Source organism: Pagrus pagrus (assembly GCF_965226575.1).
Source record: "Pagrus pagrus genome assembly, chromosome: 6".
NCBI classification, from domain to species: domain Eukaryota; kingdom Metazoa; phylum Chordata; class Actinopteri; order Spariformes; family Sparidae; genus Pagrus; species Pagrus pagrus.
The window spans coordinates 25,824,076-25,837,024 of record NC_140190.1 but is presented as its reverse complement, the minus strand read 5'-3'; the positions used below and the strand labels follow the sequence as shown (position 1 = coordinate 25,837,024).

Genomic DNA, 12,949 nt, shown 5'->3' with positions numbered 1-12,949 from the left:
CAACAGCTGTGTCACTCTAAAATATCATCATTATTCTGTAATATTTTTTCTCAGAGCGATAATGGACGTTTACTTTCGGATTCGTGCTGTGATTGTTTTCCACTGTCAATGAGTGATGCAAACTGAAGATAGCTTTGTAGAGTTCTTCTCTGTTTCTGCGTGCCCTCCAGGCAGTGATACACTCCAGTGAGGGTTTTTTTCTGGTTGCTATTTGCCTTTAGAGGTCAGGAGCGAGTGGTTCCTATTGATTTCACACGTGGTTAACAGCCGCTGATTGCCTTGTGTGTCCCAGTAACAAGCTTCCCCTAAACCCATGGAATGGGTATCCCTTATTGATTCTCAAGTTTTAATGTTTTAGGAAAAAATATTTTTTATTAGTTCTCTGCAATTTAGGCAAAGTATTGAAAATGGTTATTCTTTTATAGTCATAACCATCAATAATGGCTCACCACAATAAGAAACGATTATAGAATATTCCATTTTAAGTACGGCCCCACATTATTTCTCATTTATACTATTCTTTATTTTGTCTTTTATAAATTATGGCTGTCTCGGTAATATGCCTCATTTTTAATCTTCGTTAGCTTATTCAAATCCTGTTCATTTTGAAATACTTGTTCCTTCATTCTGTCTCCATTTGCTGCTAAAAGGTGTCTCATTGTCATATCTTTTACTCTAATCTATTTCTATGTCCCTTTGCGCTACTTGTCATATTCACTGTAATGGATGGATGTAGATGTAATGATATTTACAGTAAATATGACTCACCAGAATATGTTTTTATCAGACAGTACAGTATCTTAAGTTGGAAGTAACACACTCACAGTAGAATTTAATGAGACCCGGACTATTAAGTAGCTGCGTTCTGCTTTGGGGCATGAAATGTGCTAACTGTTTGTGTGAGGTGTTCTGTTTGATGTGTTCTGCCTCTGCTGAGTATCTGTTGTTTTCCTTTTGGCTTAACTGACACACATTCGAACTGACATGACATGACAATGATATGTTGACTCTTAAAATATCCTTAAGGTGAAATATAAGCTATTCTAAATCATCACTGTGATTGTAGTTGCCAGCCTCATAAAGCGTGTATAGTCAAAGCATGAGTCTCCTGACATCTCTCTGTGCTGTTATCCTCACATCAGGTATTCAGCTGTAGGGTCGGCTGAAGTGGCTTTCAAAAACACATGGCTGAAAAAAAAGAAAGTTAAACACACATTAATACACGGACAATGGGAAGATAGAAACAGCAGAATCTGTGATAGAGCATTCATTATGAAACGTCGTCATCATAAATGTGTTTAATTTAATCTCAGAGAAAAACTGGAACATAATAATAATGCTACGTCATGATTAATCTATGTATCGCCTTAAGCAGAATTGAACAGTCTCTGTACACATTTCTGCCAACTCAAAAGTTTCAAGTGAGTGTTCAGCCCAGTCACCAGGATAAAATGTTGCCAGTGAACATGTGTGCAAACCATACGTTCACATTTGTATTTGTCATAGGCTATGTATCATGTTGGCATTTCTGCAAAAATGTGTCATGCTAAGATTACATGTTTATGTACTGACTTTCTGGAGGTGAAGGGGACGGTGTTTGGGTTAACAGAGAAGGCTGCCAATCCAGTGACGACAGTTTGAAGACTGTGTTTCAACATTTGTAAGCGTGGCAACACTCGATATTTTTAAGGAGACCCTGGAACAAACCGTGTTTGTAGGACTGAAGCAGGTCTTTCAAGCCAGAAAGTGATCTTTTCCTAACCCTAGACAAGTGTTTTTTGTGCCTAAACCCAACCAGAGCATAAACACAGCATTGTTGCAAGATAAAATGAAAAATTAAACCTCAAGAAACGTAAAGTTGCAACATAAAGACATTTTATAGTTTGAACATTAGGGGTGTCACGGTTCTCCAAATCCACAATTTGATTTGACTTTGGATTATAAGGTCATGATTTGATTCAATTTTTGATTTAAAAATGTTTCAAGCACTGACGAATATGCCATTGTTAGACTTGTATGCCCTGACAACTGTCGTTTGCATTTTTTAAGAGGTGCACCATGACATCCCTGTAGGCGCATGTATCCTTTGCTCAGAGGAGAAAAGCATAGATTAATCCATGGAGATAAACAACACCAACGTTAGGGCGTTGTGTAGGCCCTCATTAAGTGCAGTATGTGTGGTGGGTGAGTGTTTTGTTGTTTAAAACAATTTTGAATTTATCAGTGATTTGTTTTTAAAAGGGCTGCAACAAACTATTCATCATTTTATAGAACCACAATTTCTCAAAACCAAAGATAATGTTGTGAAATTGTGTATTTTGTCTGGCCAACATTCCATCCTCACATCTGGGAAGCTTGAAATTATAAGCAAATATTTGCCATTTTCCTTGATGAATAAATGGCTTAAACAATTATTTGATTATCAAAATTGGTTAATTTTCAGTCAGTTGGCCCAGCAATAATTTTAAACTAACATGAACCCTTCATACTTTGATGAGACACGCCATGTCTGTAAATCTGCGCTGATTGTGAGTATATGTTCTGCATGAGAAAGTACCCTTCATGTAAATCTGCTGATCTTGTTTATGTCCTCAAGACAAACCCCTGATGGAATAAGCAGTAATAATAATGGCTGGCCTGAATTTGCAGTTCAGAGCGTTTTTGCCTGTATGTTTTTCTATCAAAGTTCTTTTCCACAGCTACAAAGTGAATCTCTGCATACTTTTCCGTGGGCCTTCAGCACTGCATCAAAGATTCTCATTCTCTCCCTCTGCTGACCTCTGAACTCTTCGCTCTGTGGTTTCAGTCTCCTCTCACACAAGCTGAGTAGTGGCCTGTTCATATCCTTTTTTCTCCCCGAGATTACTTTACTTTCCTGGCATTTCCTTTTTTTTATTTCTTATTTCCTCCTGCCTTTGTTGTATCTGCCCCTGTGCGACCCCTGCACTACACACTCCTCTATTAAAGACAGGGGGGGAAGCTTTGTGTGTGAGTGTGTGTGTCATCTAGATCCCTCAAGCGTTGAAGCTTTGATCTCTTTCTTCACTTCGCTCTGTGTGTCCAGACTCTTGCAAGACTGCTGACTCATATTGTTCTGAATGTGTGTGTGTGTGTGTGTGTGTGTGTGTGTGTGTGTGTGTGTGTGTGTGTAAAATTTTTTAACAGCCACAGTTGTAATCATGTCTGAAAATGTCAAGACAACAGCTCATACTGTTCTCATCTGAGTCACAATCCCTGATATTGATCAACAAAAAATATGTTGAAAATAATGTAAAGATAAACCAAAATGATGCAATTCTGTTTCTGTCAATTGTAGTAAATTTTTTCATCTCTTTAAAGCCATGCCCCAACTCAACAAGCCCTGTCTGCAGTGTAACTTGAGTTTCTGGGTCATCTTTTTGTCGTTTGGACATGTGTTGTTCTTGTGTTTATTTCAGTGCATCCACAATGGAGTTTGTTTGCAGAAAGTGATTCCACTGTGCGTTTACTGTCAGCCTTGATGGTGTTGGCTGGTAATGTTTTCACTTTGTGATGTGATTTTGTCAGCGCAATAGCATCACAACCGTCCTAAGTAAAGTCACAACACTTTACAGGTGTGTAGATGAGATCAAAATGAAGGCTGAGTTTGAAGATAAGCATGGTCTGTGCAACGGGGCCGGACGTAGAGGCATGGGCCTCCCCACATTATGCCCTTGGCCCAAATTTGTGGTCCTGGTGGCACCTTTTGTGGCGGGAACTACCACAGAAGCTTTTTGTGCACTTAACCAGGTGTTTTATGGTGTCTAACCCTTATTATGTTATGTTGGATGGATGGATAAATGAAGTTTGCGTACCCTTTTTTGCTATAATTTCCAACCTGACAATCACTTGAGGCTCAGTGAAGTCTGTGTAAGTTCTTGTTTCATGTTGAGAAGCTGGTCATTCATCATTCATCATCGGAGATTCAAGTTTAAAACACAGTTTGCACATTTCCTGCAGAGATGACCCTGGAAAAATGGTGTCATTTCCATCCATAAAAAGGGTTTGTAGTCAGCCAGTGGTTCTTAAAGAAGCTTGACTGCTCAGCGTTGGTATCTCCACCAAAAGGTATACATATTTAATGACTGGGCAGTGCCTCTTCAATAATCTCTCTCTATATATGTTGTTCTTTCCTTTATGGATCCAGGTGCTAATATGCCGTAACTACATGGGTAATATGGACATGAATGAGATTGACCACTTCATGCCCATCCTGATGAAGCGAGAGGAAGAGGCGGAGATGACACCCATGGTCAGCCACGGCTCAGCACACTTCCTGTGGATCAAACACAGCAACCTTTACTGTATCCATTTAAGTTTGTGCCTCAATAATGGGGTCCTTTGTGTTTGCTGAAAATGAGCCTTTATTGCTCTGAATAGAGTTTGAATCTGAATCTCTTCACTATTTTTTACAGCATAAATACAGTAAATTCCCAGCATCTATTCATAGACCTTAATAGCGTCTTCCATTAGCTGTCTCATCTCCATAGGAAGTCCTGTTCATCAGGTCTCTGCAGCTTCTCAGCCTCTGTTTCATCGCACCACGTTTCACAGCCAGTTGAAAAATTTAACACAGTTTCACTGTGATGTGTTATGCACTGTATATCCTCCTTTCCTAATGCGAGATTGGGCAGTCAAACTTCCTTACACATTATTAATTCAGCATAGCGGTTGTGAGTAAGTGGTATTCCCAGTGCACCACATTAGACAACTGAGCTGCTTTACCTCCCTGTGGCCATGTTCTCAATTGCTTGCGAGTGTGATGCATTCTGCTAACTTTGTATGTCATTGTATTCATCTCATAACCACCCACAGTATCTCAGTGATGTTCACCACATGTCTCCTTCTTGCACAATTCTGGTTCATAACAATTTGCAGGTTTATCAACTCAGATACTCACTTGTAGATGTATAGACATTTCTTAACAGTCCTGTCCTCAGTGGTGGCGATGACTAAGAAGAATGCCAACGCTGCTCTGGTGTACTCCTTTCTTTACAAAATTGTGCAGGTGCGTCTGTTTCCTGAGAGTCCAAATATTTAACACCTTTCTACTTGCTACTTTTGTTTAGAATGTGTTATCCACCCACCTAGCCTGTTTGAATTGTAGCCAAGTGATAATGTGCAGTTTCAACTGTTATCTAAAACCATGTGAGAAGTATTTTCACCAGTCACAGTAAGCTTTTTCTGTAACCGCGGTTTGATTATCACCACACAATCTAGGGTGCAACTACACCTTTTATTTCACTGGCTGTTTTTTCACTGCATTTATCTTTTTGATGCTGTGTCTGCCAATGAAATAGGCTTTTGCTTCTTTTGTAAAGCCTGTAGATTGAATGAATTTACCCGTTTCGTACAATACACAATGCAAAATCCATGAAATACTGCCAAACAATATGCATATCATTTATCTACTGTGATGTAATGTGTGTGTGTTGAACTGCTTCTGCCTGTTTGTTGTAGGTATTTAAGGAATATTTTAAAGAGCTCGAGGAGGAGAGTATCCGTGACAACTTTGTGACAGTGTACGAGCTGATGGACGAAGTGATGGACTTCGGTTTCCCTCAGACAACAGACAGCAAGATCCTACAAGAGTAAGAAAACTTCATGCAGGACTATTACCTCCATACAAGCTGTATGGATTGCCATGTCTACATGTTTATGTGTAAGACATGATAATAAAAGTGGCTAATTTTGATACATCTTTAAAAGTGAAGTGGTTACAGTTAGGGCTTGGTGTCGCTAAAAATGTGGATAGTCTTAAAATGATAGTGAATACCGATAGAGCCTTTTTTTGACTTGCACAATAAAAATGAGAATTGTGGATATTCTTTGGTGATTAGACCTCATCATGATGTCATGAGGGGTAATGGAGCCAATGCATGGTATGGGATAACCCCCCAATGGAGTCTTGGGTAAAGAGAATGGCAGTAATCCGAATGATTTGATGATAAGCAGGTTTTGTGTGAGCTCAGACCTGGGGCGCTGGAGGTGAATGGGGTGGCGGAAGGTTGCAAAATGACAACTGACAGCAGCAGATAGGAGAACAGATTTAAGTTTGGCAACAACAATATGATTGGCTTGAGAGATCTTGGCACAATCTTGTTGGTTAAACTGAAAGAGTATAGAACACCCATAGTCAGCTGATTAAGCTGAAAATGGGAGAAGAGGGAAAGAGAGGGAATCATGTCATTGTAGAATCATGTTCTCTTGAGGAGAAGATGATGCTGGTGTCGAAGAAGCCCTTGGCCTTGCAGACATGGTGCAGCTGTCCAAACTTTTCAAACTTTTCAACTTTTCTTTGTCAAACAAGTTTTCTCCATGCTTGTTGATGTGCTTTAATGTTAGACGTATTCTCTAAAGGTGCTGTCATAAGAAGTCTTTTTTTATATATATTTTACAAAACTTTGATCAATTATGTGTGTTGGCACTGTGTTCTGACATTTTAAGTATAATGTTAATCAGGCTGATACAGTTAAAGTTACAAACTCTCAAAGGCCATAATTCAGCACTCCACTCTGATTTTAATGCAACCATTTTAGCTCAAGCAGTGCCTGTTTCATCCATCAGGGAACAAAACATTAAAGTTATTTTTCAGTGAGTTAAAAGCTTTGTATTTCATCATGTAAGCGATCAGAAGGGATGGGAATAAGAGAACATGATGGTTCTGTTTGAAGTGCCTTTGGCTTATTTGTTGATTTATTCGACAAAGTACAGCTGGTGGCTAAAACTATAATGACTGGCAGAACTTTATTCAGTGAGTGAAATGAATTGAAGCTACTATTCGTCTTTGGGTCGAGTCGAAAGTGTGTTGTGTTCACATTGTACACAGAGTTGTTTTTGCTTCCCTCCTCATGGCTCCTCAGGGAGGCACTTGTTTCCACTGAAAAGCTCAGCGTTCATTGTACAGTCCCATAGAAACATGAGTTCTTCAGCTTTGCTTCCAGTGAATGGAATAATATAAAAATTAATAGTAATCGTTCAAATTTGCCCAGCACATTGTTTTTGGTAATATGTGATTGATGTGTAATGTCGTGTACTGTTTTTGCTTTTGCTGAGGCTTGGCTGTGGTGTGTGTGTGTGTGTGTGTGTGTGTGTGTGTCTGTATGTGTACAGTATGTGTGTTTGGTGTCTGAATAGGGCTGATAATTACCAGGCTCCTATTGGCACTCAAACACAATGACACCGTCAGCTGGACACACTCGAGACTCTCAGACAGAAAAGCCCTGCTCTTCTCTTCTCCAAGGAGACACACAAAAGTGTCATTTCTCCCTTGTGCATACACACACACACACACACACACACACACACACACACACACACACACTCCCTCAGACAGTAAACACACACATTCACTGTGTCTCTCTGTCTGCAGGCTATTCCAGTTCTCTGACCTTTTCATGCCTTGAGCACCACAAAAACGCTTCTTTCCCCTTACATTAAAACACGTACTACCTGGTAATGTCTAAGTGTGTGTGTGTGTGTGTGTGTGTGTGTGTGTGTGTGTGTGTGTGTGGCAAGAGACTGAGCATGTGAGACTGCAGAGATTCATATGGATGTTGATGTGTATGTCTTCGTAGGAACCTTCGTGCGTGTGTGTGTTTGTTATGATTGCTATTGTTATGCTAATCTGTCAGTCTGCTGCCAACCCCCGCTTCCAGATCCTTTCATTACCATTTCTGAGGAGAATCAGGGCAAAACAGAACAAACAGCAAAGCAACAAAACAACCCAACATCGACCCCAAGCCCACTTGTCACCGCCTTTCATCTCTCAGCCCTTTCAGATTGTTGTATGTGTCAACATGCATTCAAGACCCACTAGGTGGGAGGAACTGGGACAGAAAAACTAGGGGAGGAAAATGCTGCCTCAATCCGTCAATCAATCTGAAATGTGTTTATTTAGCACTTTTTGTTGTTGGCATTGGAAATGTACAGTAGAAATGAAAACAACACCCTTGAGTTTGTGTTTGTATTTCCTATTTGTTCATTAAGGCTTTTATTGGCTTCATGTGCTATGACACTTGGCCCGTGCCTGAACAGTTACTGTAACTCAATTTAGAACTGTGTCAGTCAGTATTTTTAAAAACAATGTGTCAACAATGTGGCACAGGAGTTCACTGCTTCGGTTAATTCACCCCTCTCACAGCATTGTATTCAGCCTCAGCAGACAGCTGCTTGAACGTGTACTACTCCAAACAACATACAGACACAGTTACAGACTAGCTGGTGAACACAGGAGAGCATTTAGTAGCTAAAGAGCTAGATATTTCCCTTTGGAGTTGGTTGATATCAAAAACAGGACTGAAAGAGACTGAATATTGGATTTACAACTGCCAGGTGGACCAGTGATTAAGTTGTTCCATAACTTCTGGATGTGTAAATAAGCAACTGTTAGCTAACAAACCCACCATATCAGCTTAAGAGGTGATGATATGTCAGTGTTTCATTCACAACCTCTTTCAGCTGCCCAAAATTGGCCAAAAAATTTGGAGTTATTCCAGATTTAATGAACTCACTCACTCACAGTCTGAGTCACTGGATGTGTGCTGTTGGTATAAGCCTGCCATCGGGCACCCATTTTAGTCAGCATTCTCCTCCTTTCCACTATCTCTGTGTTACTGTTTTCAAAATCCCTGTTGCTACAGTAAACAAGTTTGTTACCCCAACACTGACATGGTCGCAGTAAAGCTTAGCAGGCTAGCAGCTGTAACCTTTATTTGCAGGCATTTAAACAAATACAAACTGGCCAAAGCGTTTTTTTTCCCCTATACCAGAATGAAGCTTGGTGCAGCCAGACCTTTTTCCAGCGCTAACACAGTGCTATGTGTCTGGAACTTACAAGAGAAGGAAAAATAGTCAATCAATGACACAGATGGGTCAATTAAAGTGAGAAGTGCAATCTTTAAAGTCAACTCTAAGTCAGTCATGTAGCCCAACATCACAAATGTGCCTCTATGGGCTCTACAATCAGTACACTTAGACCCTCGATATTTGCCCTCATGATAACAGCTCATGTTAGTGTGACTATAACTGATTTTTGCAGTTTTGGTTACCAGCAGCACGGTGCAATCTGGAAATGAGTCTGGAGCAAGATAGAGACATTATTAATACCCACACTGTTGACTTGTGCACAACTACACACAGCCCATCTCTCAAATTAGAAACTGCATATGGAACACACATACCGTTCCTGCTGCTGTATTTAGTCTTCCGATAGGAAAGACCTCATACATGCACGCACACATGGGACATCAAACCTGAGATGGTTGTTAGATATATCGCCCAGATTAACTAAAATTGAACTGCGCCACATTGTCTGCTTTTATTCGCTTTTATCAGTGGTACCACTTCACCCACCTCGTTTCAGACAGATTTTCAGGGGGCTGAAAATCTTATTCTCAGTTATGAGAATGGCATTGTTACTGTGTTTGCTTGATGGCTGACTTTGCAGTTCCCATCTTTTTTTTTTTTGGTGAAAGGGGAGTGTAAGGACAGCAGATTTGCATGGAACATGGGGTCACTCCCTGGGGGAAAGACTCAGGCCTGTCGGGGGAGACAGAAAGGTGAGGGACAACTTAAAATAAGAAATAGGTCAGAGGAAAGTTCACAGAGAGATGAGACAAGAGATTGCTTCAGCGATAGCCCAGTTTGGATCGCTGTCAATCTGCATCTATTTGTCTGTGTAAGCAGTGTGACGTTCTCAGGTGCATTTTGGGTTTGCACAATTAATGGAGTTGAATTACAGCATAGACACATGGTTGCAAAACATCTGAATCCTGTAATTTTTCCTGAAAAATAGCCACTTCTCCACTATAGTTGTGCATTTCAACAGCACCAATTCAGAATGTTTATAACAAAGTGATGGAAGCACCATTTGTTTCCTTTAAATACCTGCCCAAATCACCTCACAGTCATTTGTAGGTTAATAACTAGGGTTGAGCGAGTCCATTACATGTAATGCACTATTTAAAAGTGTATTCTGAGTAAAATGTGTCAATATCTGTACTCGTGATGAAGGATTAATCCTCATTGGGTAGCTAACTGACATTTATTTGGTAATAAAAACCTTGTTCTGTATGAAGTTTTCATAGTCTTGTGATTAAAAACATTGATCTGAAGCTCAATTCTGAGGCTGTTCTATAAATATTTTTCTAATAAATGATAAAATATAGTGACTTCTGATCGACCCTTTTCAATTTCAGCTTTAAATTAACGTCTGTTTAGTCCCACACACGTCCGGTTTAAGTCCTGCCCAGTCCAAGTACAGATATGTGTCTCACTAAAAACTTTTTGGGGTTTGTTGTATTAACCTTACATCTTTGAGCATGGAAACTGACAGTGCCTTGTAAGACCGTTTGGGTGGTTTTATGGGAAGAGTTCCGGCGGAAAGCCTTTAGGAAGTCAGGTGATCTGGTGTAAAGATGAACGAAGATGAAAATGTTTGAAGAGTTTGTGTCCTGAGGTTTTAGATTGTTATGTTCAGAAAGTTTTTAAAAGAATATTTCCCAGTCGCAGTTTGGTTAGTTTTTGGCAACAAAGCTACTCTGTTAGGTTTAGGAAAAGATCATGGTTTGGATTTAATTAAAAGTCATCTCTGTTTGAAGTCACAACTGACAAGACACCCAATGGGAGTTAACGAGGACGCACATCAGACACACGACACTCTATGACACTGGATGTAAGGCAACGCTCTCGGGTTGGGATACAGACAATTACTTGGTTGAACAGACACAGTTCAAAAGAAGAATCTTTATTCAACCACATACAGTCATACAATGTACGAAGTAGTGAAACTGGTATTCTGCATCCCCAGGGTGCAGTGTGCAGCCAACGTACAGCGCCTAGGGATTATTGTGTACTCGCTCATCCCTCGTAATAACTGTTAGTGAGTGCCAAGACAATCATGCACTGCAAATACATCTGATTTGTTGTTTGTAATACACAATCCACATTGCCAACACACAATAAGTTTTCTACCAGAGCTAACAAACTCAACTGAAACTGAATGATGTATTTCATTTAGTTTGGATTATATATATATAAATAAACTTGAACATTATAAAAACATAGAAAGAAGTAATACCCCAAAACTGGAAAAACTGTTTTGCACATTATATTCCAGGGAACACTGAATAGCGACGATTAGAAAACAGCCCTGCAGTGGAAACGAGGCCAGTGAGAAGTAAACAGTGGCGGGGGCAGGTGTAAAACCAGAGGGTAAAAACAGGCCTGGTCACATGTTGTTTGTGTGAGCACAGCTCCCTCCTTTTCTCATGACAAGTCATTATGTCTCCCTGGGCACAGTCACCGGATTGGAAAGATGCTAAGAAACAACCAACAGTACTGTGCAGTAAATAAGGGGATTGGTGGACGGATCAACAGATAGACACAAAATACTCTCCCTGATATATTTAATGTATAAATGGAGTAAACTGATCTGTTTTTGTCACAGTAAACAAACCTAATAAGATGGAGAATAGGGCACTTAGATTCATTATTTATTCATTTACACTTAATAGATGCACAAATCAATATGTTTTATAACAACAATGCATTAAATGAATACTGGTTAATTTTTTTTGCAGCTTTTGGTGTTTTGGTTCAGTCTCCCTGCTCTAATTGGCATCGTTTCCAGGTGTAGAAGGCAGCTGTTTCTCTTGAAAAAGTTCTTAAAAACCCACTGTGTGCCACTTACCAACCACCACTGATAGTCAGAAGTTAAAATTTAGCAGCTGAAGGGACATATTTGACTTAGGATCTAAAAAGAGAGTGAACAGTAAACTTAAAGTTGCCCGATGGCCAGAAACACAATTCCAAGTAAATGTTAACGTTGTACTATGTTTCCTGTATATAACCACACTGCTAACACTTTTACCTTATGAACTTGATAAGATGATAATATTTGAATGTTATGTTTCCGGCTTGTTCGCATTGCTCCCAAGTGACCAAGTAACAAACTAACCCAGGTTTAAGTCTTAAAAAAATAGCTTAGACTTTGAGTTTTGTGTCACTTTCAGTCTAACTCCACCACACGACATGTTGGATATGTGCGTGCCTCAGTAGAGTTGAAGAGGCTTTGCTCCAGTTGTTCCACTGAACCAAGTTGCCAGCTGTCATTAGTACAGGGACAGATTTTTACTAAATTGCACAGTATTTGTCATATAGTGTAAATCATTACATCATGAGAGTAACTGCTAGTTACTCTCATGATGTAATCTAGTTGCAAATATATATGTATATATATATATATATATATATATATATATATTTGCCATTTGCCATTTCCTGTTTAGAGTTCTTCAAATGCAAGCATGAAGCTTCTTGATGAGGACTATGACCATTAGTTTTTCACTCAGCAGGAAACAGACACGTGTCACAACTTCTTTCTGTCTTGTGTTTCTTTCAGGTACATCACCCAGCAGGGTCATAAATTAGAGGTTGGGGCTCCTCGACCTCCTGCCACTGTCACCAATGCTGTTTCTTGGCGGTCGGAGGGCATCAAGTACAGGAAGAACGAAGTTTTTATGGATGTCATTGAGTCAGTAAATCTACTGGTGAGGACAATATTTGCTTTGTCAACATCATATCTTATAAAAAACTAAAAATATTGACTCAGCAAAGAAACAGAAATCAGAATGCGTTTTTTATGGGCACCAATGGTCCGATCACCTTGCTGGTTGCAATCATACATATCTTCTTACAAATGCAGTATGCCCATGATTTATCTCATCATTCAAATAAACCGCTTAATTTACCGTCAGATTAAATTCTGTAGATCAGGGAACAGCAGCATGTTGCAGACTTAATATAAGAGTGCATCATTCTGTAGATAATCGCTGCAGCATGTTTTATTTATTTTTGATATTACTCTTTCAGTAACCAGTAAGGAAACACTCTGCCAGGATGTGGTAGTCCGATACAGAGCCTGACTGGT

General features: G+C 39.7%; 1 protein-coding gene across 1 annotated transcript in view; it reads left to right on the top strand.

The window, feature by feature from the left end:
- Window positions 1-12,949, top strand: part of ap1m3 (adaptor related protein complex 1 subunit mu 3) — a 36,860-nt gene that overhangs the window by 3,566 nt on the left and 20,345 nt on the right. The window contains exons 2-5 of the mRNA XM_084356177.1: window positions 4,166-4,322; window positions 4,959-5,026; window positions 5,479-5,609; window positions 12,422-12,569. Coding sequence (XP_084212303.1) covers window positions 4,166-4,322; window positions 4,959-5,026; window positions 5,479-5,609; window positions 12,422-12,569 — 504 coding nt within the window. The remainder of the gene's footprint in view (window positions 1-4,165; window positions 4,323-4,958; window positions 5,027-5,478; window positions 5,610-12,421; window positions 12,570-12,949) is intronic.